The sequence below is a fragment of the Beta vulgaris genome, chromosome 2 (genome assembly GCF_026745355.1).
Source record: "Beta vulgaris subsp. vulgaris cultivar EL10 chromosome 2, EL10.2, whole genome shotgun sequence".
NCBI lineage: Eukaryota > Viridiplantae > Streptophyta > Magnoliopsida > Caryophyllales > Amaranthaceae > Beta > Beta vulgaris.
Window position 1 is genome coordinate 48,389,901 of NC_079203.1, and position 24,915 is coordinate 48,414,815.

The 24,915-nt window shown below is 35.2% G+C and overlaps 3 protein-coding genes across 6 annotated transcripts; all 3 read left to right on the forward strand.

The window, feature by feature from the left end:
* The first annotated feature begins 7,595 nt into the window (after positions 1 to 7,595).
* On the forward strand, positions 7,596 to 8,974 carry LOC125494924 (uncharacterized). The gene is made up of 2 exons (XM_057393028.1): positions 7,596 to 8,634; positions 8,751 to 8,974. Exons 1-2 carry the CDS (start codon positions 7,596 to 7,598, stop codon positions 8,972 to 8,974), a joined length of 1,263 nt encoding a protein of 420 aa, XP_057249011.1.
* A 632-nt stretch (positions 8,975 to 9,606) lies between these two features.
* On the forward strand, positions 9,607 to 10,038 carry LOC130590537 (uncharacterized). The gene has a single exon (XM_057393029.1). The coding sequence runs from the start codon at positions 9,607 to 9,609 to the stop codon at positions 10,036 to 10,038; it is 432 nt and encodes a 143-aa protein (XP_057249012.1).
* Positions 10,039 to 16,894: 6,856 nt separating this feature from the next.
* LOC104908981 (hypothetical protein) lies at positions 16,895 to 24,078 on the forward strand. Of its 4 annotated transcripts, none has more exons than XM_010698156.4 (10): positions 16,895 to 17,277; positions 18,716 to 18,832; positions 19,746 to 19,844; positions 19,996 to 20,082; positions 20,274 to 20,382; positions 20,751 to 21,535; positions 21,650 to 21,814; positions 21,910 to 22,152; positions 23,117 to 23,326; positions 23,657 to 24,078. In XM_010698156.4, exons 1-10 carry the CDS (start codon positions 17,185 to 17,187, stop codon positions 23,885 to 23,887), a joined length of 2,139 nt encoding a protein of 712 aa, XP_010696458.1. In that variant the 5' UTR covers positions 16,895 to 17,184; the 3' UTR covers positions 23,888 to 24,078. The 4 variants fall into 4 exon arrangements, with proteins under 4 accessions (XP_010696458.1, XP_010696464.1, XP_048495187.1 ...); XM_010698162.4 differs by having other exon boundaries at positions 17,260 to 17,277; positions 18,716 to 18,875; XM_048639230.2 differs by having other exon boundaries at positions 17,261 to 17,277; positions 18,716 to 18,875; positions 19,996 to 20,146.
* Positions 24,079 to 24,915: the final 837 nt, after the last annotated feature.

The following is a 24,915-nucleotide window of genomic DNA, read 5'->3' on the forward strand; positions in this document are numbered from 1 at the left end:
TGACTTATTTGCATCGTTTTTTTTTATAAAAAAAATACAAGAAAGGGTGGTTTAGTTTTCTTCTTTAATTCAAAGAATAACTTATTTGCATAGTTATGCGAACAACAACATAGGTATCAATTAAGACATTAATGCATGCATCGTACCATCACTACTTAGTTTATTACTCCGTATGAAAATATTCAACTATTGGAATAACTCATAAGAGCTCCAAGGATCCCAAATGAACACCTTTACGGTTTGAAACACGCACTCTAGTTTTGTGCATGAAGGAGTTATAAGATATTCCTTCAAAACTAGGGTAAAGATAATAATAAGATAGGGACTCTGTACATGTTTTGTAAAATTTTAGATGGTGGGATTTTTTTTTTCTTTTTTTGATGCTAGATGGCGATCTTTAATTTTGTATAAAGTAACTTCTATGACCTTATTCTCTAAATTCTATTAATAAACGATTGTCTAATTAAGAAAAAAGGCTTAATCAAAGTATAATCAAGAAAACCATTATGCAAATTACATTTATAAAGGGTAATGTGATTGACCTAATTAACTTTCTTAAATTAATAGGAAAATCTAATTTGACAGTGACGAGATGTTTAAGGGCTATTTTTTTAGGAAAGCTTTTTTAATAAATTAGATAACAGTTTATTAACGAAATTCAGAAAACGAGGTACAAAATAATAACTAAAATTTCCATCATCTAGAATTTTACAAAATACAAGATAACCATATAGAACTATGCCTCCTTAATGTTAGTAATTGTGCTTAGAATTTTCATCTTCGACATGATTTCAGAAATTTCTTCAGAGGTTAAAACTTAAAACTTTACAACATTCCATGGTAAGTCGGGACACGAAATATTCAAATTAAGAGCCCAATATAAAACACGTTAATGTTCGTACGTATATACTAATATTAATTATGATCACCCTTAATTAATTATGTCCTATATATCATTTTTTTCGTTTATTTCTTAAAATATATATTGACACAATCAGCCAATTTCAACAACTAAAGCTCAAGGGAAAGGGACACACTTTTTACAAAAGGTCCCCTCTCTTAAGCTAATCGATCAACTTCAACTTGGCTTAACCAGACCAAAAACACAGCTATTTTTGGACTATTTTACAGGGAATCAGACCACGACTGATCTCTTATGCTCACATGTAAACAAAAATTAATCATAGTAATTACAGTGATATGTTTTATAGCAAATTTAATGTTTTCCATATTTTTCTCAACCTCTTTACTTTAATTTACTGTGCCTTGGAGCTTCATATTTTATCCTCCACAAAATCTATACACTGGTTTGGAGGATCCTGTAGCTATTTTCTCATTAATTACCTAATAATGAAAAAAAAGGATCGGATATTCCACATATGCTGGAAGCTAGCATACAGATCAAACTTCTCCCATAAGTACTTATTATAAATCATCTAAACTACAACAACTTTTATCATACATGATACACCCGTATGTACGATGATCATAGTTGATAGTACACTTACGGCCCGTTTGGTAGTTGGTCATAAATGATGGTAATGGGAATGAATTTGTGTGTAAATTTGTGAAAAATATCATTGTCCATTCCCATGGTAATGCTAATTTGTCCTAAAGTGTCCACTTTCCTTATTGAATTTTCATTCCCATCCAATACCACCTTATAGGGTGGTAATGAGTGGTAATGAAAATTGCTTCCCCTTGGAGACAAAAACACAAGTTTAGGGGTGAGATTGCTTGCCCATGGAGAAAAAATGTCTCCCCATGGAGATTTTAAGGGTGCTTCCCTAATAAAATTACACTTGAAATTCATTCCCATTACCACAATTTATTAACGATTACCAAACAGGCCGTTAAGGCAATTTTTTCTCCGTCATGGTACACCTAAGGGAATTTTTTGCTAATTGCTCATAATAAACCTCCAAAATGAGCAAAATTCACACAATAAAAAAGCTTCAAATGAGCAAATAAAGTCTTAGATGTACCGTGTACATAATACACCAAATGTAGAATGAATGTTCTCCATCTAAACTAAAACTAGGGTTTCTATTTTGTTTTCCATGCAATTACGCTTACACAATTCTTTTTTCTCTCACTTTTTGAAATTTATTCTAATCAGCAACCATGCATAGATTAAATTACGAAAAAACGCACATATACCTGGAAAAATTTATAGTTTATTCATCTCTTCATCTGTAATAAAAAGAAACCTATATTTATCACTCCGACACTCCATGTACAGTTGATAATAGTACATAATGTTATAATGTTATTGGATGTTCAAAAAACAAATTTAAACCTACTATTATTGGGCATAATAATGCTTATTTAAATGTACTATTATCGGAACTCTTTTTAAAGGCTTGAAAAACCTCAATCCTAATAGACTCTATATTCAGGTTAAGTCGAATCGAGTCAACATTTACCATCTCTACTACCAACTTGTTATTTCGCAAAGTTTAGTGATTAGACTCTAATAAGACATTGTATATGGTCCACAACTCCACTATTCTACTTTTATTACATATACATGTGACATTACTTTGATCGCATATTTTACTTTTGTAACTTGGGAATTTTGTCAAAGGACCAACTTAACCAAAAGTTTAAGCTGATGGTTGAGGTCCCATGAATAGATATATACTCTATCACGCCCCCTCCCGCAAGAACCCTTAGGGCTTGAAGTGTGGATACAGCACAAGCCTCCCTCATACATGAGATTCGAACCTGTGACCTTTTTGTCACGCTGGCTCTTGATACCATGTCAAAGGACCAACTCAACCAAAAGCTTAAACTGATGGTTGAGGCCCCATGAATAGATGTATACTCTATCAAATTTTGTTACATTAGAGATTTTCTTTCTTCTTTCAATTCCCTTATTTCTTTCACCTTTACCTCTTGCTGTCACCCTCTATAAAAGGAATTTGAATAAAAAGCTCTCAAACAAAACCCTCCATATTCTTCAAGTTTTCCTTGACAACATCCTCTACAACGCTACAAGTTTACAACAACCCCACCACTAATTTTTCTAAAGATTCCCTCCAAGAAATTGAATTAAGTGTTGGATTTTTATGATTAGGTGGCCTAGCTAATTAATCTGTAACTAACGACAATCGTTATGATTCTAATGCTGGGTATGCACCAACAACTGAGCCCACTTCTACTTTTAAACCCCTCGTCGCCCACATTATTGTCTTGACTCTTGACCCACCTATCCCACTTGTTACGGAGTACTACCTCCGTTTCTTTTTAATTGTTACACTTACACTTTTCACGCATGGCGATGTACTACTTTGAGCCTTTATATCTCTAATTTTGTATTTATAAAAAAATATAAAAACTACATATTAATAAAATACATACTAATACGAATCTAACAAGATCTCACATGGCTATGTTTTTATTCACGTATAAATCACAAACGAGGGTCAAAGTGCAATTTGTGAATAGTGTAAAATGTCAAAGTGTAACAATTAAAAAGAAACGGAGACAGTATTAATTAAACTTTGAACCTAAAATCTTCTACTACAATTTGAGTGGATGCTCTATCACAAAGATACTCACCTAGTGGTAATTAGTGTTCGTCTGTTCGATGATCAACTTCCATATCGGTTGGTGCAAAATCAGTTTCTAAAAATAGTGGTAACAATATCAATATCTTATCTTCTATAGGTTGCAAGAATAAATTAATAAATTGATGGTATGTTGAAGTACAAATTACCATACTTTCCTGATCCGAAATCAAACACTTACTATTTTATGTCGATTCAAAATAAATGAAACGTTACTATATACTATCTCTATTTTTTAGTTGACCCATTTTTCTTGGGCACACATGCCAATGCACTATTTTAAACATTTGTATCTCTAATAACCAATAAGCAAAAATTACAAAAAAGTTGATATTATGAAAATATACATTGAGACGAATCTAACAAGATCTCACGTGACTATATTTTTTCTTAAGTATAAATTACAAAAGATAGTCAAAGTTACGCACATGAATAGTGTCAAAAGTCAAAACGGGTCATATAAAAAAACAGAGAAAGTATATTTAATGCTTACTTCTCTTTGTATCTCTCTCCATCACATGGATCTCTACTTTCTTTTTCTCTATATCTCTCTTCTCTTACATCTCATGCCAAGGCTCTACACTTCATTTAAAACATAATGGACGAAGTATCATAAATATGGAAAGAAAGTTACTTACATTTTTTTTTTGATCCATATGAGCCACGAAGGCGGTACAAAGTACAAAGAAGGGGAGGGGGGATTCGAACCTGTGATCTATCGTTCACAGCACCTTAATCTTAACCAATAGGCCAAAACATCCTTGGTAAAGTTACATATTAATAGACCGCTTTAATTTGTATGTATAACATTGTCACAAACAATGATGTAAGAGGAAGTTTGCAGAAGTCTTAGATCTCATTAGAAATTGTATTTTGCTATTGTAAAATAATACGTAATCCAATTTGATAAAAAATTATGTTGGTTTTGTTTTCTATTATAGATTTTGCATGGGTGTCACTCAAGTCCACTATCGGATACGACAGTGAGTCCGATAGGAAACACCTCAGGACGCCAACTTATCAGAGCATAATAAACCCTCTTTGGATGCGGACTCAGACAGCCTTCACGGCCACCGGCGAAAAGGACAAAATAAGGGAATTTTCCCTCCAGACAGACTCATCATAGTCATACACGTGTCAAAGGATTACATATCCTGTCAGATGAACGGTACTTCTGTAAATAGCCCAATAGTACTATTTCAGCAAGTACATTCTCTCTCATACTAAAAATAACTTATTTCTCTCTAACCTTTCTCTCTCTAGATCCTTATCAGACATTTGTTGACTTGAGCGTCGGAGGGGGTTTCTTCGCATCCCCCGAGGGTGGCTCACAGTTGTTCTCTTGCACGTAATTCACCGCCCTCCGACGACCCTCAATTACTGATGGACTACTCCTAAGTCCGCCACCGTTCCGTAACCGAAACCGATTTGATATGACTTTAAAATTAATTCTACAAAATTAAAAGATGTCGTAAGCGTGTGCTTTGCTGTCTTTTTTAGAAAATTAAATAACCTAATCTAGTAAAAAAAAAATATTTGTAATTGATGGTGCAATCTGGAGTTAAGTACATAGGAGGGTACTCAACTTTGATAAAAGTTCCAGTTAAGGTACTGAACTTTCAAAAGTTCCAGTTAAGGTACTGAAATTGGATGGCCGTTACTTTTGGGTGAATTTCTGTCAAATGCACCGTTTGGTACATTTTCCTAGGCGCGTGTGCAACACGAAACGCCACCTAATGATTACTTCTAATGAGGCGGTTTATTTCGCGGGTATTTATCTCAACTCTCTGTATTCTTTGTCTTTATTTACTTTCCTTCTTTCACTGTTCATATTTACTTTCCTTCTTTCACTCTCCTTATTTAAATCACTGCAACACTCTGTCCTCTTCATTTACGCCATTTATAATCATAGTATGTGGCCAACACCAAAACCTCCAAAATTCCCAAGAATTACAGAGACTTCAGAAGAAGGTATATTCTTCTTCATTTACTCCTTTTTTTTTTTACAGAACTTCATTTACTCCTTTTTTTTTTACAGAACTTCATTTATTTCTTTTGTTTTCCTTTTTAGTACTTTATGGTTACCTTTTTGGTTGTTGTGTGTAACTGGAGCAAAAAGGATATTTTTGGTTGTTTTCTTGTTTAAAAAGGCGATTTTTGGAACTAGTTTAAGTTGTTTTTTGTTGGATTTGTTTGTTGCATGTTGATGACGCTTAGGGTTTGATGTTTACTAAAATAATTTTTTTTTGTAATTGGGATTTGGGTTTTGCAGATTGTGTGAGTGTTAATTGTTTATGAAGTTTAGTTGTTAAACTTAAAGTATAATTTATACAGATTAGGGTTAAGTGAAATTTTATTAATTTTTTATGTTTCTGTTAATGACTAGGTATGGAAGCTTTTACACATGCACACCCTCTTTGTTCGAATCAAGATATCCTAGTGACCCACATTTTCTCTAGGGTTAAGTGGGAGGATCAGTACTCGCTTGAGCTGACTTGTAAGAAATGGAGGCTTTGGTGGAGACTCAAAACTTATGGAGTAGTCCTTATTTCTGGCTTAATGATCGTAGGCACATTGAGAAGGGATAATAGATGATATTATCTACAACAATGGGAGGGACCTCCATGCTTGGATCAACAAGGACATGACTCAGTACTTTGATGGGTTTCCATGGTTGTTCAAAGAGGATTGAAGATGAAGGATGTTGGTTTTTTTTTTTTGGGTTGGGTTAAGTTTGTTTTGCCTCTGTCATAGCAGTAGGAGGGGTAGAATGTGACAGCCACTGGCTTTATTTAGGGTGGTTGTCACTGCTATGACAGATTTGTTTTGTTGTTTATGAATGCAAGCTCCAAAAAAACTTTAATATGTTCTGTAATTGGTTGGAGCTTGCCAATTTTTGTACTTTGACATATAAATATATATGAATGGTTTTATGGATCCTACAATATCATTGGTGTTCTTCCATTCCTTGCACTTACTTTAGTATATAAATTTTTTGTATGACAGATTTTATGGAAATAAAACCTTGCATAAGTGTGCACCATGGTGAGAGTGGTTTGTACATGGTGACATTAGATACGAAGGTGGTCAAGTAAGTGTGTTTGAAAACTTACCTGATAATGTTGATGCTTCATATGTAAAACAAATCATAGACAACTTGGGTTATAATAACATCATTAAGCTGCATTTTGTTGATCCTAGAAAGACTTTAGTACTGGTATTAGATTCTTGGGCTATGCTAAGCAATTATTTGATCCATTTTTAGCACTACTTTTACAATACAAGCTTGTACATGTGTACACAGAACATGCAATAGTTAGGCCATTTGGGTGGGTAATGGATGGATATGGAGTTGGGTCAATTCATTGTGGTGAAGGGTCCTTAGGTGTGAAGGGTCCTTTGTGCAATTGTTGTGTGATGGAGATGAGGCATTGGTCCCTCCTCAAAATACTGACCATACTGACCCAACCCCATTAGATATAGACTTATGAACAAACACAGATGAGGATGATGATGAATTAGTTACTGCCAGGACCAAAGTCAGTATGAAAAGAAAAAACAACAGTCTTATGATGAAGAAATAGAGATGTTAAAAAGAGTATCTGACAAGTATTAGGAAGAAATCTTTTTGATGGTGACTTTGAAGGTGATACTGATCTTGACAGTCTAGTGAAGATGAAGATGAGGAGTATGGGTACTTAGAAGCTGCACCTTCAAAAAAAATAACAGCCAGTTGCGCAAAGGGGTAATGGAGGGGATGTTGGATTGAGTGTAAGTTTTTTTAGGAACAACAGTTTGAGATGCAAAGACTTTCAGAAAGCATTAATTGACTACTCAATTGAGATTGGGAGAGAACTACCATTCACTAGGAATGACCCCAACAGGGTAGGTGCTAGATGCATGAACAAGGAAAAAGGATGTCCTTGGAGAATTTGGGCTTCATTGGAGAAGTTTAAGAGAAACTTTATGGTGAAAACCTTGGTGCCCAAGCACACTTGTGGAAGAGCCCCTAAAAACAGAAACATGACAGCTACTTGGATTGCTAAAAATTACAAGAGCAAGTTCAAAATAAATCCTTATCTGAGGCTACAAGATATAATAGAGACAGTCTGGCTAGAGTGGGGGATTAGGGTCAGCAGAGGTGTAGCTTACAGAGCTAGGAGGAGGGGGCAAAGTTTGATTGTAGGGGAGTATATGGAGCAATATACCTTGCTGCCAAGGTATGCTGCAGAGATAAAAAAAAGTAACCCAGGTAATACAGTGATAATTAAGATGGATGGAAATATTTTTGAAAGAATGTACATTTGTTTTGAGGCACTGAAAAAGGGGTTCATAGCTGGATGTAGGCCTTTTATATCTCTTGATGGATGTTTCTTAAAAGGACCCTATGGTGGACAACTTTTAGTTGCTGTTGGGAGGGATGGGAACAACCAAATGTTCCCAATTGCATGGGCAGTAGTAGAGGTTGAATCAACTTCTAGTTGGACATGGTTTTTGACATTTTTAGGGGAGGATTTATTATCAAATGAAGGTGCTGGTTACACTTTCATGTCTGATCAGCAGAAAGGTTTATTGAAGGCTGTGTCAGATGTGTTTCCCCAAGCTGAGAGTAGGGTATGTGCAAGGCATGTTTATTGTAACTTCAGAGGGGTGTTTGGTGGTGGCTTAGAGTATAGGAAGCAGTTCTGGATCATGGCTAAGAGCACCACAGAAAATGAATTTTTCCTTAACTTAGAGAAGATGAGGATAATATCTAATGCAGCTGCTGATGATCTCCTAAATAGGAACTACAAGAAATGGTGTAGAGCCTTCTACACTCCTCTATCTTGTTGTGATAGTGTGGATAACAACATGAGTGAGGTTTTCAATGCCTACATATTGAACTCAAGGCATAAACCTATAATTACTATGTTGGAAGACATCAGGGAGGGGATAATGGAGAGGCTACACAAGAAGAGGGATGAAATAGGGAAGAAGAGATGCTGTTGTGTCCAAGAATACAACAGCAAGTTGAGAAGCACAAGATTGGTGCTAGGGGATGGAATGCATTCTGGGATGGGGGGTTCTCTTATGGGGTGAGGGAAGGGGCAACACAAACAAAATATGTTGTGAATTTGGAAGCTAGAACTTGCAGCTGTAATGCATGGCAAATAAGTGGGATTCCATGCAAACATGCAGTGGTTGCAATTTGGAACAAAGTTGATCAACCAGAACATTATGTTAACCCATTCTTCACCAAATCAGTGTATTTGAAGGCATATGACTACTTGTTGGAGCCTATAAATGGAGCAGAAGAGTGGCCTAGTTCAGAAACTTTGGTAAATGCACCAAAACTCAAGAAAGTGCACAATAGGCGCCAAGTGAAGAGAAGGAAGGCAGCTGGAGTGTTAAATATGACTTGAAATCTTGTGAATGGCATAAGGCTAACTTTGAATGCACATATCTCTCAATCTATAAATTATTTTGATGTGATTCAAATTGGAGGTGATAGCTTGTTCAAAGAGCTTTCCAACGATAGGTCATATGCCCAATTTCGATGAGAAACGAGAAAGTTATGACTGTTTTACGGAAAACTGACGAAGCTGTTTCGTCCCGGGCCCGACCGGGCGGATTTCGCCCGACCCGGTCGGGCGGTGCGCAGTTTTGAACGCTGAACGCGTTTTTCGATATATTTTTCGTTTTAAGTTATCTTTTAGGGTTTGTACGGGTTCCTTATGATTATAAAAGGGCTCTTAGTGTTCATTATTTATTAACACAACTTATGAAACACTTTTAGCCTCTAGATTTAGGACTCTTGTATTATTCTCTCTGATTTTCTCCATTATAGTGAAGAAGCTCTAATCCCCCACCTGTGGATGTAGGTCAAATTTGACTGAACTACGTAAATCCTTGTGTTCTTTGTTTGTTCATCTTTATTATTTTCTCACCTTCATTATTTCATTGATTTTCTGTTCCGCATTAATCAAACTACAACACATCCGTTATAACATGGAGAAGTTACAAGTTCAGGGAAATTGAAAAAAAAGGCTCAGTAATGACATGCAGCCTATGTGGTGTTCAAGGGCATAACAAGAGAGGTTGCAAGAATGTACCTACAGAGACTGTGCGCATGGGTGCAAGTGAGTCAACTAGTAGCCGTGCACAGAATGTACCTACTGTACCCATGCACCATAGAGGTGTAGGTGTATACACCTACCCAAGTGGCTACCAAAGAGTTGCTACTCTCCAACCACAGCAGCCACCACAGCAACAGCAGCCACCACAACAGCCACCACAGCAACAACAGCCACCACAGCAACAGCAGCCACCACAGCAGCCACCTACTCAACCCCTCAATCACACAATCCCACAAAGAAGAGTAGCATGTTATTCAGATTATGAGGGTGAGCAGACCATATATTCATTCAGTCAAGAATACTCATTTAGCCAGTCACAACCAGGGGTTCACAAGCTTCACAAACAATAACTAGCCAAGCCTTACAGGTATGTGATTTGATTGAATTAGCTAACATTTTCTTAACTTATAATCTGCACATGTATTCTGAATTAGTTTGTTTATATATATTCAGGACCTAGCAATGGCTAGAAGGATGCAAAGGAGAAAATAGTTGAAAGGTAACTTATATTTAATTAATAATATGCTACTACATGCATTGATATAGTAATTAGAGTCCTAAATAAACCCCTTACATAGTTATATATTGTACCATAAACAAACAAGAACAACAAGGAGTACACAAATCCAAGCCCTAACACACATAAATCCACCCTTCTTCATTTTCAGCATGATATATTTTGATTCAATCTTCCTTGCCTTCTCATTTGCTGTCTTCAAATTGTGCCTCAGCAACATCACTTCCCTTCTAAGCTCCTGCTTCTCCTCCATTAACCCCAAAATCACATTTTTTTGCCACTCTATAGGCTCTTCAACATCACACCATTTGAATAACTTGCACCCCCTTGTATCAGTCTCAGCATCGTAGTCAGGGCATGCTACAAACCTTCTACCAGGGTTGTCCCTTGTCCAGGCTCTGATTTTGGTTACAACAAACCCACAATGACATCTTTTGGGAATTGGGGGCATGGAACCACCATAGCTATTTCTTGACATTATGCTGCCTAGGTGAACAAAATACTATGAATTAAAATTCATATTGGTAAAAAAGGGCAAAAAATTAGCATTAGGTTTAATTTTCATTAATGCAGTTGCTTTGTACCTGATTAATGGAAGGTGATGAAGTTGATTTTTTTTTGCTGCTGATGGAAGAACACCAATATCAGAATTTTTTCGTGTTGTGGAAGTTCTTATTTTTTTGCTGCTCCTGATTTCTTGAGAGAGATGATTTTTTGAATGTTAATATATCTGTTAATATGGTTCAGTTTTAAATATATATGTTCATTTGTTACCGTTGAAGAATTTCGCTGGCTTTTTTGAATTAAAGGGTACTGAATTAACTGTCATTTTGTATTTTAGTGCCACGTCACCATGTATTTATTGCCATGTCACATTTTACTTTTAATTTAGGGGCTGTTAACGGCAACAAGCAAAGTTTAGTCCCTTAGACTAACGGCCGTCCAATTTGAGTACCTTAACTGGTACAAATGAAAGTTCAGTACCTTAACTGGAACTTTCATCAAAGTTGAGTACCCTCCTATGTACTTAACTCGTGCAATCTGTAACAAGTGGTCGATTCAGAAACAATTAAGACCTCAAAACATACTTGGGGTCAAAAGGAGGATAGCATCTATGAATAATGGCATCACGAATTCACAATAAGAAACCATCAGAAAAATAGTTACATGTTTTTTTATTGGGATAAGATGGAGGTGACCTATATAAGGGGAAAATTTTAGCTAGAGAAATCATTCACACAACTGCACAAGTCTATGGCCGGGATTACTTGAACCGTACCCTAAATCATAAGATTCTAAAATCAAGAGTGGTGTTACTACTTTTGCACCTCAATATAAGATAACTAATTACTTAGCCTGCATATATATACATGAGCAAACTTTTCATAAGCAAGTACGATTAAGATATAATTCATAATACTCTGTAATTTTCAGTAACTTTAATTAATCATATTGTTATCAAGTAAGGCTTGGTCTAATGGTAAAGATTCAGTCTCATAACTTCAAGGTCATGGGACCAGATCCTAGTAAGGGCTTCTTGGGGGTGGGATTTCCCTTACCATCCTCTTCCCTCCAAGAAATCTAACCTGCAAACCTGACTGGTTCCACCTGTATGAGGTGTCAGTTCAGTAGCGTCTTTACTACATTTTTGTATTCCACTAAAAAAAAAGCAAATATTGGAATTACGTTACAAATAGAACGAAGTATATAATCATTTTGTCTCGTTCGAGAAGAATGAATTTGAATTTTTCTTTTTGATTCAATAATTTACTAATTCAAGCAAGGTCAACCTTCATGAGTTAGAGGTAAGAAAGGAGATTCCATTTCATAAAGAAAATTTCAGAGACTGAAAATTGGGGATTATTTATATCCATAAGCAACTATCCACCCAAAATCCGTAAATTGAAGGTTGATGAGAGTCGAACTTCCAATTATAAGGTGCAGAGATGGAAACTCCAACCATTGAACGGTGGATATGAATGATTATGGTGGTGTTACTTTTGAAGAATACGATTATACAACTACAACCATAATGGTTTTTGGACGCATATAAGATGTGAAAAGTGTTGTTATGATCTGGTCCGGCCAGTTTCATGTGCATAGGATCCATGAACGTTGTAGAGTTCGTTTAGTATTTGGATATCTAAAGGATAACATTATAGTGATACGTGTCACAAGTTGGGTGGGGGAATCCTAGATTTTTAGTAGCAACTAGCAAGCTAAGGAACGAGGATGAGTACAACTGTACAAGTGTACAACCAACTAAGGGATTGTAATGTAGTATCTACTATCTAGTAAGTAGTAAGCACCCCATTAAATTCATCGTAAAGACTAAAGAGTGACATTCCTACGATAACGATGATACTCTAGCAATCTGGCCATGCAATAACAAAGGGTAAGCCGTACGAGTGTAGGACCGTAACTGTTTCTTTTTATTCATATGAGTCACGGAAGTAGTACAAAGTACAAATAAGTCATAAAGGAAGGGGGGGTTTCAAACCTATGATATCGTTTATAGCACATCAATCTTAATCACTAGGCCAAGACATCCTTAATAGGTTCGTAAATGTAAAATGTAGAAAAACTCATATCTTAAATAGGATTGTTACTTGCAACAAAAAACTAAGAATTGGGAGTTACTTTTTTGGAAATTATATGTAAATGCATTTGATTGGCGCATTTGCAAATGACCAATTTTGCTATTAATATTTTTGATTATCTATTAGTTTGTAAAAATTTGAAAAGTTAATAGGTTAAAAATGTACATCTAGATAAATCTAATAGTCTAACATTTTCTTTTATACATTCAAAAGAATAGGTGGTCAAAGTAACGCATATAAATATTGCAAAGTTACATTGTTACAATTTTGCTAAAATTTAGATAATAGAATTGTTTCCCCTCCAAAACGCCTTGCTGAAGGAAGGGGGACAATACATATAGTAGTTTGCTATAATCTAAAAATTAGACATTTTTGTATTGCTAACTACTTCTACTAGAACTGTGAAATTGCCCTTATAATATCGCAAGTTAGGATATAAGTATATCTCCAATGATTCCAATTCCAGGCTATACTTTGCTATGTTATTATGAGTGATCTAAAATCACTTTCATATTCTTATATATAAACCTCAATAACATGTACTCCTTTCGTAACGAATTACTAACAATAATTGAATATTTTACCTGTCACAAAATGTCAAATGTTGCTAGTAATTCGTTACGAAGGGAGTAAAAGAAAAAAAAAAAAAAAACTTCATAATTTACATAATTGATCCAATATATATGATAGCTGTGTGACACCTCGAATTCTTATGATGCTAAATTTCCAGGTATGAGTTTCGCCTACTTTTAAATTAAAATTAGGCAATGGTAAGCCTAATATTAAAAAGAGAATTAGCCCAATCATGATAGGTTAATATCTTTCGGTGACTTGTTTAATATTAAAAAGAAAATTAGACCGTCTGTTTTAATAATTTTTGTCTAAATATAGCAGTATTACATCTCCGTAAACTTGTCAATATCTAACTGAAGTCTGAAAGTCTTAAAATTACTCATAATCTAATAATAGTAGTTGCCTAGTGCACGATCAGATGACATGCGATAGAAAAAAAACTTGACAGATAATTGGTTTGGATGTCTTTTCAAATTTGGAAAATAGCAAAAATTTGATTAGGAGTACTATTCTTCATTGTTCATATGCAGCTGTACAATATTATAGATGTCAATAATGTAATGTAACTATATAGAACTATAGAAGTATGTAAGTATACATGAATAGGACCCTTCACCCAATTAGGATACGCACTTGAACAATACTGATTGCCTGGCCTTATCTAAATGCATGCTCAACCAGCCACATTTTCACTAGCTCTACCTTCTCTAGTTTCAATTTTTCATTGAGTTACTTCCTCCGTTTCAATTTAGTTTTTTTTGTAATAGAGGAGAGAGATATAGAAAGAAAATAAATGGATCTCATGTGATACGAGAGAGATAGAGAGAAGTTATTACACAAAATAAAAGTGTCACAACTAAATAAAAACTTCGTAAAATAGAAAGTGTCACAACTAAATTGAAACGGAAGAAGTATTTTGTTATAGATACTATACATTATCGTCAAAAGAAACTAGCTAGGTCGACTTCTTTTTAATGCCAATAAAAGGCTTGATCTACTAATGTATATTTTCTTAAGAGAGATTTTCGGGATACTTCTGAGGTTATATATAAAATCAACCAAAAAAATGTACTTTTTGTTAGCTTATATGAATTAAATTCATCCGAACTTACTTTGTAAAGCATTAGATCATCTAAAACTTATATGAACTTCTCTGGACTTATTTGAACTTATCCAAACTTGTTGAACTTGTTTGTGGATGGTACAATATCCGTTAAATAGTTTTAGAGCATGTCTGAAAGCCTCGATAAAATCTGCTAGGTTTAGCAACTTTTTCGATAAAATCTAAATTGGTAGGAACATTTAAATAAATTTGTTTTTTTTATCGGATCATAATAACCCACTTTTCAATGATTTTGCTGATTACACATTTAGTAATTTGATCCAAAATGATATATTCAAATATTAGCTAAAAACATACTTCTAGATGTTGGGTTAGTCAAGTCAAGTCTATGTTGGGCCACTACAAGTCACGAGCCATCTTGAATCTGACCAGTTTGGATCACGAATAAAAAAGGGGTCCAAACCCTAACCCAAAGTTTTGGATTCCAAATCAACCCAACGTATATTTACTCCTTTAGGCTCGGAGCCCCATACAATAGTTTGAGCCAACCCAGATTAATTTGGTCAAAGACCAAAGTGACAGAAAATGCATATTTGGGCTGGGCCACATCCAAAATTTGGGAAGAAAGTAAAGAGATTTCAAAGACAAACAGTTAAAAAAACTAACAAGTTGGGCCACACTTTATAACTTGCAAACATCGTTTCGTTCACAACAAGCTTAAAGTTCAGGCCCAATGGCCCGTGTTTCTTAAGGCATTATAGGGCCCTGTAACGAACCCATGTGCTAGGAAACTAGGCTATGTTCTTTTGGACGTAATTAATGAAAATTCAGTATAGTTTGATTCAATTCAGACAAATTCATTTAATTTCAGGCAAATTCAATTTAATTTAGTTTAGTTAGTTTTCTTCTCACAGTTTTAGTTTAGTTCTGATGATTTAAGTTCAGTTTATTTTAGTTCAGACAAATTAAGTTTGGTTTGGTTAAGACAAATTAAGTTCAGTTATATTCAATCCAAAAGAACATAGCCTATTAATTAGCTTATAAGTCATATCTTGAACATTGACGGAGAAAATCGCGTTAGTTGGGTTTGAGAGATTTATTATTCGTATTATAATTGTCCATTGCTAATTAAACGTTAGGACTTAGGATGAAGGAGAAAAGGATATTTTTTGAGAGGATAGAATATGATGTTTAGGGTATTATGTTGATCTTTGAGAACAAAAAATGCACCATTTAAGTATGTCATGTCATAGCTTAATTTTAAGTGTTATAAAAAGATATAGCTTAGCAACAATAATATACATATAAAAAGTGTTAGATAAGAACACTAGAATTTAATTATAAATTAAACTCTTTTAAAGCTAAGTTGAAATCCTTTGCAAGTGGGGAGATTTGAGAATCCTCTTGCAAGAGGTAAGATTTAATCCTAGTACTTATCGAATTGAAAATGAAGCCAACATTATTAGACTACCTAGTACTCGATTACAAATTATACTTCTATTATGACTTAGAAATATAATACGAGTATAACAATAACCTATGCGTATTGTTCTCTATATTATCTCATCTATTATGCAAAAAATTTATGAATAGTAAGATGAATTGTCCTAGCGGACTTTAACCTCGCACAGGTCAACCCATCCCAAATTAGCGGGCTAGACACTCTTAAAGAGTAGGGGGGTAAAGGAAATCCCTACCCTCAAAGTGGTCCTAGTGGAAATTGAATCTCCAATCTCAAGGTTGAAAGGCACAATAAAAAAAAAACCAAGCTACCTTGGTCTATAATATGCGCCTAATCAAGAAAAATATGTAAAAAAGAAAATGGTTTAGTCGACTAGGAGTGGGGGATCCCAAAATTAGTAAATACACATGTTTGCGGGATGAAAACTAACGCATGATAAACATAAAGGAGTAGATTATGAACACAAAGACCAATACCAATGAACATATACCAACAGAAATGTATATACTTCCTCCGTTTCTTTTTAGATGTTACACTTTCTATTTTAGGAAGTTTTAAATTAAATGTTACACTTTTATTTTGGGTAATAACTTCTCTCTATCTCTCTCCTATCACATGTTTACATGGGACCCTTTTGTTTTTTCATTCTCTCTATCTCTCTCCTCTCCAAAAATTACCTAGGAGTCCGTGATTTGAAAAGTGTAACATCTAATAAAAAACGGAGGAATTATATTTATTTGGCTTGTTATCCATGTACGTGCTCATTTCGCTTGTTATCCATGTACGTGCTCATTTCGCTTGTTAGTGATGTATATATGTGCATTATGCTCTATAAAATATAAGCGTATGCACTATTTAAGCGTTGGTACTTGGTGGGAGACCCGTGAGATCCAAAGTAAATTTTAAACGTGGAGAAAAAAGCCTGAAAGAAACACATTAGACAAAATAAACTGCAGCCTGCAGGTGAGAGACTGAGAGTGTATAATAATTGTCCCTTTTGGTGCGTTGTTTTGCAGTCTCATTCCACGCAAACTCAAATTCTCTCTCCTCCCTCTTGATCACTTGATGTCACTTTTTCTTATTAATCAAATCACCTAAATTCTTCTTTGAGTTCATTCACTACACAATAAACCATAGACTTAGTAAAAATAAAAACTCAAATCAAACTTCATATGCAATTCAATTGATCGGATCGAAATTAGAAAAACCCTAAAAAAGGGTTGAATTTTTTATCCCCAATTTTATCTGATTGTTTGTTGCGGAAATTGGGGGTTGAGAAAGATGATCAAGGGGAGGAGTCCACCTAAGCATCGCCATGATGGGACCTCCCCTTTACCTTTGGGGATGGATTGGAGTTCGCCTCCAAAGAAATGGGTACTCGATTTTCTCTCTCCTCTTTTTTGGGTTTTTGTTGTATTACTTGATAAGTTAGAATTATGCTGTGAAATTTGAACTGCTTTTTTTAGTTGTTTGTTGACTATTGTGGTAATTTAGCCTACTGATTTCGTCGAATTTGTGGAAATTTAAGAGGTTTGATTTAATTGGATTAATCGGATTAAATGGATCCGTGAGATTTAAGATATGGATGGTTGTTTGATTGATTGCATTAGTGGCAATATGGGATAGTAGTTTATATGTTGAATTACGCGATTATCATAAAGAATTATGTGATTTGGAGGCAATGTGCTAAGTTTGGCGAAGTCGGACATAGAATTGATAGGAAACTGGAGCCAAGTGGCTAGTGGATTGCTCTATATTTAGTCACGCCGCATTGATCCGTTTTAAAAGGTTGTTGATTTGTGATTTAGTGAGTAGGTAGAGAATTATAGATTAGTTGTTTGAGTGGAGAGTGGAGACTAGTGTGAGTGAGGACCGAGGATATTGAAAGAACGACACTTAGATGATCTAAGATAGAAAATTGCCCACATTTTGTAAGGGGGGGGGGGGTAATGATTATTATGGATTATGCTTGTTTTAGTTCTGATCTATAAGGCAATTATAAGGTTTGTTGGTGATTTATGCCGCACCTTAAAAGCTAAACTGCTGAAGAGATGATAGAATCTGTGATTGTGCAAGGAGGAATTTGGATGGATTTGGATCAACTTGTGTTCATTGATTGATATTGAAAGTGAAGCAATATTTTTCTTATGATTAGTTGACTTGTTTATGCAATTGAAAAGGACATTGGAAGTGACCTGGGAAATGAAATACATGATTGATGAAGGATGATAATTTTTTCTTACCTCCCAATTCTTAATGTTATAGACTGTTTTTTTCACTTGAAAACCCTGAATATTTTTTGAAACTTAACTTCTCCTTAGTTTCATATCTGATGCTCTAGGAGTATATGTGTCATGTGGGTATGGCTTCATGTGGACAACTATTTTGTAGGCATCTTTGTAGCTCTATATCCTATAGAATTTATGATTTACATGATAAAAATAGCTTTTCCCTCTTACTGAAATGCATGGGTTGTTTGTATATTTTTGATAAACAATTCAGAAATTTTGTTTGGCAATTGTCACTTTTTCTAGTTCTTGAACTCTATCTCAGTACCCTCTGTGGCTTTATTTATATAATTGTGAGAATATTGCACAAGTCTAGTATTTGGTGTATTATTGACTGGAAAGTGCTTTGGTTATATAGAATTAGTACCTTTTCAGGTGCTGGGAGATGCAACCTTGAAATCATCAGTTTACTGGATATCCTAGTCAATTTGACATTCTGGTCTCATGTTGATATGTTGTGGAGTTTCATACATACATCCATGCACACTAGTATATCATTAACTAGATGCACTTTGCTGATGTAGGGTGGTCGTGATACTGCATGGCCTCATGATCCTCGTTCTGGATGGAGTTACAGTGTTACTATTCCTTCTTGGGTTGCGCTTCCAAAATCAAGATCAAGTGCTTCAGATCCTGTAGTGGTACAGAAATTGAATGTCTCTCCAATGTTTATCTATGCCAAGGGTTAGATGTTGTTTTTATTCTGTTAATTATGGTTTTTCACTTATGTAGTTTTATAGTTGGACAAACCTGCCCTAAAAATGGTCGATGTAGTTCCCAGCAATGTGATTTGACATAGTGTACCTAGATTTTTATGTTGGCTGTCAAAATAGGTCTATATTGGTGGTTTTAGCTTGAGAAACTGAGAACAAGAGGGTATATTGGTAAATTGTTAGGAACCTGTTAATTAAGAAAGATGCTACCCCCATATTTGACATTTCTAGGGGGTTCTTTACTTGTTGATCTTGTACAAATAAAATGTCTGTTTCGTTTCAGCATTTTTATCTCACTAATTAATGGTCTCTCTCTTTTTTTTTTTTTGCTACTTGTCATGAATAGTTTGGTCTCTAAAGAGAAACAAAAAGCAAGTCTGCTGGTTTCAGTTTAACTAGAGAACCAAGAGATGTCACTTTTTGATATAAATGGTGATTAATAGATAGCTTTTCCCTTGACACTTGACAGTCCTCCCCGAGCCCATTTTTTGTCCCTTCTAGCAAACACCAGGGAGTCTATTGTACTATGGCTTATGTATCAAAGTTAATTATGTCAAAAATCAAATTACTATGTCTTCTGCTTGCAATATGTTGAGAAATAGCTAGCATTACCTGTCTGTGTGATTAAAGTCTCACCTACATAGCCTCCTAGTCCTAGCAAATATTGGGGGTACTTCTATGTACTTTCTTTTAGCATCCATCCTGTCATATGCTGCATGTCAGTGAGACATTTAGGGTGCTAGTTTTTATGGTATTTATACATCAGGTTACAGCTTTATGTTCAATCTGGCTTGACTGTCCTTGTAGAATGGTTTTCTCCTTAACAAATTTTCTTTTACAGTTTTACAGGATTCTGGTAGGTATTCAATCACCAGCAGGAGTTACAACTACTCGAGGAGTATTGAGGAGGTTTAATGATTTTCTGAAGTTATTTTCTGATGTAAGTGAAAACATTAGCCTTTTTTGTCTTCAATTTAATCACTTGATGGCATTTGAAGATATTGTAGAGTAGAGGTGGACACATTATTATTAGACATTACTGAGCATATTCCTTGTTTCTTATTCTGTCTGCTACTGCTGTATATATGCAGTTGAGAAAGGCTTTTCCTAAAAAAAGCCTCCCATCTGCTCCTCCTAAGGGTCTTTTGCGAATGAAGAGTAGGGCACTCTTGGAAGAGGTCAGTCCTGTAGCTTTGATATTGAGAGTTTTGAGCCTTAAATATACCATTAACCTTTTGAATGGTATAAGCTGATTTGACGTTTTTCATATCTCTTGATCTTTTTGATATTATCTTTCTAACATTAAGTGATGACTGATTGTAGTGGGCAAGTGAGTAACTGAAAACAAATTTATCCTTTTTGGTTGCAGCGAAGGTGCTCTTTAGAAGAGTGGATGTTAAAACTTCTTTCAGATATAGATATATCAAGAAGTATGGTTGTGGCATCTTTTCTCGAATTAGAAGCAGCTGCTAGATCATGTATGTACTCCATTACTACCTTTTTTTTTTTTTTGAGGGGCCATTACTACTTAAAATTACAGGTATACCATGTCTGCTCGACCCTTTGACCTATTTTTTATTGGAATATACATCTTATTAAATTCTACTCACTCCTGTAGATAAGATGTTTCTAGCAATTCTCACATATATGAAGAATCCTGCTGAAGTTACGATTACATTGTTTTTCTCGAGTCGTAGTTATTATTGTACATATATGTTGTATCTAAAATCTATACTATAATTGACATCGTGTTATTGTTGAATGACTTATATTTTAGATCAAAATAAACTGGCTAACTAGGCCCTCCTTTTATTATCTTATTCATACGACTCTTTTTCTTTTGCAGCATTCCAAGAAGCAGGGCAGCAGTCTTCTGATGCTAATCCTTCTACAACCAGCAGTATATCTTCGGATCAAAACCATCCAAGTTTCAGTTTACCTGTCCTTGCTGGAAGTTCATCAATCACGTCAGATTATGGTAGTGACACGGCTTATGAAACATCTGACCTTGGAAGTCCTAGTTTTGGGCGGGATGATGTCTCTGAAGTCGGCCTAGAAGAGTTAACATTGGATGAAGATTTGACTAGTCCAATGGAAAAGATAGTTAAGTACAGCATGTCTAATATTGATGAAGGGTTGTTGATGGGAGAAAGTATCCTGGATCAGCTGGAAGGTTTCAAAACACTTAAGGTGCAAAATCGACATGTTACAGAAAATGGGAGTGCTCTTAAATCTGTAAGTTTGGCTGTTGATAGGGCAGGAAGTTCATTTGAGGCAGAGCCTGCTAAGGTAGTCAACCATTTACGGAAGTCTTCGAATGAGAGCGTGGGGAGTGATTTGAGTTCATATAGGGGTGGTGAAATGTCAAATTCATGGACTCCAAACCTGATCAGGGAAGCATCTTTTGACCTTCATAACGGAGCTGAGGCTTCTAGGACCATGGGAAGTCCTAGCAGTTCAGAACTGCAATATAGTGTTGGAGATATAGTTCTCCCAAGAGACCAGCAGCCTAAGTTAGATAGAACTCTTATGATCATGCAGCGCAGATTAGTGACTGCAAAAACTGATATGGAGGATCTCATTTCAAGATTGAATCAAGAAGTTGCTGTCAAAGAATACCTTACTACCAAGGTATTCAAGGATTTTATTATTATTACAATTAGCATGGTTTCTTTTGTCCTTGCTTTTATGTCCTTGTAGAGTGGCTTTTTTTTTTTACAGTAAGCTTTATTAACCCCTTTCCAGGTGAAAGATTTGGAAGGTGAACTTGAAACTACTAAAGAGAAGAGTAAGGAAAACCTCCAGCAGGCACTGTCACTTGAAAAAGAAAGGATAACTAAAATGCAGTGGGATATGGAGGAACTACGGCAAAAATCTTTAGAATTTGAGCTCAAGTTGAAATATCAAGAGGTTCATTTCGATTCTATTTTCTGATTGATCTTTGAGCTTGATACTTCTTTTCCCTCTTTAGGCCATTTTGCTTAACTGGCTTGGAAAAACTCCAGGATGCTAAGTTGCCTGCAGACACCATGAGTTTAGCTGCTTTCCCAGAGAAGGATGAATTGTTGCAAGAGTTGGAAGCTACTAAAGATAAATTTAATATCTTGTTAAAGCAACATGAAGAGCTGGAGGTAAAATCTAAATCGGATATCAAGGTGCTTGTTAAAGAGGTTAAATCTCTGAGAAGATCTCAAAATGAACTGAAGCAAAAACTTGAAGGTTCATTACAGGAGAAAAGTGAAGTGGAGGTAGGTTCTGATATTTGTTTTCTATCTGAAAGTGTTGTTTTCTCATGTGCATGAAGTTAATAAAGAATTCTGATTCAAAATAAACTTGCCATGATTTTTATTTCTTCCGGGGTGGGGGAGGGGAGGTCATCAAACTTCATTGGGTCTCCCTCAATACCTCAGCTCACTCAACAGTTCAATATTGCCATCTAAAAGACTGTTTGGGATGCAGTTCTTTCTTTTATTTTCTTTTTCTTTTTTTTTGCCTGTGGAGCCTTTTGTTTTGTTTTGAAGAAAAATCTTGGGTCTGGATTGCTAGCCAAGAGAGGAAATTGAAGATTGGAAGAGCTGTGGCAAAGTTTTCTATCTGATTATAATTATGAATCTGCTATTGTGAAGTGCTGCTATTCCCACCATTGTACAAATTTGTGAATCTGCTGAGTTGGAGGTTTCGATCGGTCAAATCTCTAAAATTGCTTTAATCTGAATCCTTGGTACCACAACTGGTGACATCGTTTTCATAATTTATCCTCTTCCTGGTCACTATCTTGATACCTTGTCTTTCTGGCTGGCTGGCTGTTAGCGATCATGGCTATCAGTTTTAGACTTTTCTGTTGACAGCACCCTGTGGCATCGTTCTGTCTCCATTTGGTGTTGAACTTGTTAAGATAATTCTTTCTTCGGCATTTGAGATCTACTTATTGGAAGTTAGGATATCTTGATACTTTGTGCATTCACTTTTTAAGCCAGTAGCTAGAGTCGAGAGTAATTGCAGAAGGTAATGTGTGGTTTGGCCTAAAAACAGAAAAACATTTGGTTGTAGGTCGGAAACCTGTGTTGTTGATCTGTAGGTAAGCTTAATAGTGCATATACATCACGATAATAGGAACTTCTATTCTATAATTGTTATTACTACAATACCTCATTTGTAGATTCTTCTATGCGTCTCTCCTTGCCTCCGCTCATTTTTGTCCTGTTCTCTCAGCAACTTCTGCAGCAAGAAATGGAGAGAAGTGAACATGCCCTGGTTGCAAGAAGAAAGCTGTTACATGATTGTCAAACCCTTCAGAGTCAGCTTCAGGAGTGTAATATTACATTTGTAGATAATAATTTCGTGGTCGATTCATCCTCGATATCAGATGTTTTAGATCTCCTGGCAGAATCTGACAAGCAAATCGGTCTTCTCTTGGCAGAGGTACGTGCTGCTCTAACCCATGTTTTTAGGTCCAGCTTTTTCCAATTTACACCATAAATACAAGAGTACTATTTTTCTTCTTTTTAATTGTGAACATATACTATATGTGAATTCATTCGTCTTCTTAATTATGTAGGACTTCATTTTATTTGTTTACTTTTCACTAATTAATATCACTGTATACTTCTTTACTTGACTTCGATGATTAATTTACTTTTTCCTTGTGTTGTGTGCGTGCACGTGTAGACTGTCACTAAGCGCAGTGATGTAGACCAAATTTGATTCCACGTCTTGGGTCTGTCTAACTAATCTTATGCTTGCATCTTTCAGACTCAACGTCTAGCTCCAGAGACAAACACGCTTCCTAATTTTGATGATGTGAATGCAATGGATCACGAGTTGAGGGTTGTATTAGGAGAAATAGTTTCAGATAATGCTAACTTGAGGAAGCAGGTGAACAATATAATTCGGTCTGCTCTTCATACAGATAGTTCTACCAATGAAAACAATCATCAAACCTTGCCTAGAGAAACCGTTCTAAAACAGCTTTTTGAGAGTTGAAGAAACATAGTACAGACCTAAATTTTACACTTCCTTTGTATGTAGTATAACTGTATCAGCAAGAATCCTTTGGATATTTGCTTGATTTTAATCTTTGGCCTTGTAATTTTCCGGGTATATTACATACGAAACCTTAGGAACAGTTCTTTGTGAATACAAAGAAAGTTGTATCATCTCCCTTTCCTGTTCAATCCATTTTTGTCATAATTGTCAGCTTGTAGTAATATTTTGATTTGAGAAAAATCAACAGTGAATATTGAAAGATATAATTTGCTTCTTTCATTGCACATATTGTGCAAACACTTTCGAAATTATTTATGTGAGCATTCAAAATAAAGCTCATAATCCAACATAGAAATATGCTTTGCTTAATTAACTTAGTTTTGATTTGGTCCATATGATTAAATTTGAGATTAGTGGTTTATCAATATGAAATTGGAGAGATGAATACAAAGGCAACTCAACTCTATTTAGAAAAGCAACTTATTAGGCCTGGGCTATGTCCCGGGTAAGAAAAATTTCCATTTATTAATATTGTACTTTGATATAATAACACTAAATACAACTTGGTCTGGTGGTTAAAGCTTTAGTACATGAACCATGAGGTCATGGGATCAAAACCTATACTATGCAATTTCTAATTTTTTTTATTGTACGTGGATTACATGAACTAAAACTCCATAGGGAGAGCGCCACGTGGCACCGTTCCTCGTTTACGCACGCCTTTTAATATATTAGTACTAGCCTTCATATGTTAATTTCAAAATTTGTTATTCTATTAGATACTCCATTCGTAATTTATTTATGGTTAAATTTAAATGTCAAAAATTCAACAGTTAGATGAATTTAGATATATTAATTCGCTAATGTAAAAAGATAAAAAGGTTGTGAGTGATTGTTAACATTAATTTTTTGTGAATGAATATTGAAAAGAAAGAACAAAAATAATGAGTTGGTTTAACTGAATTAAAGAGTATCAAAGGTAGTGAATGTTCAGACTTTTCATGTGCACGTTATGTATGCCATCT

Coding starts and splice junctions, on each gene's coding strand:
- LOC104908981 (XM_010698156.4), top strand. CDS start 17,185: ATGATCAAGGGGAGGAGTCCACCTAAGCATCGCCATGATGGGACCTCC. Junction 19,845..19,995: donor TTCTGAAGTTATTTTCTGAT/GTAAGTGAAAAC, acceptor GTATATATGCAG/TTGAGAAAGGCTTTTCCTAA. Junction 21,536..21,649: donor AAGAATACCTTACTACCAAG/GTATTCAAGGAT, acceptor ACCCCTTTCCAG/GTGAAAGATTTGGAAGGTGA.
- LOC125494924 (XM_057393028.1), top strand. CDS start 7,596: ATGACAGCTACTTGGATTGCTAAAAATTACAAGAGCAAGTTCAAAATA. Junction 8,635..8,750: donor AATGCATTCTGGGATGGGGG/GTTCTCTTATGG, acceptor GCAAACATGCAG/TGGTTGCAATTTGGAACAAA.
- LOC130590537 (XM_057393029.1), top strand. CDS start 9,607: ATGACATGCAGCCTATGTGGTGTTCAAGGGCATAACAAGAGAGGTTGC.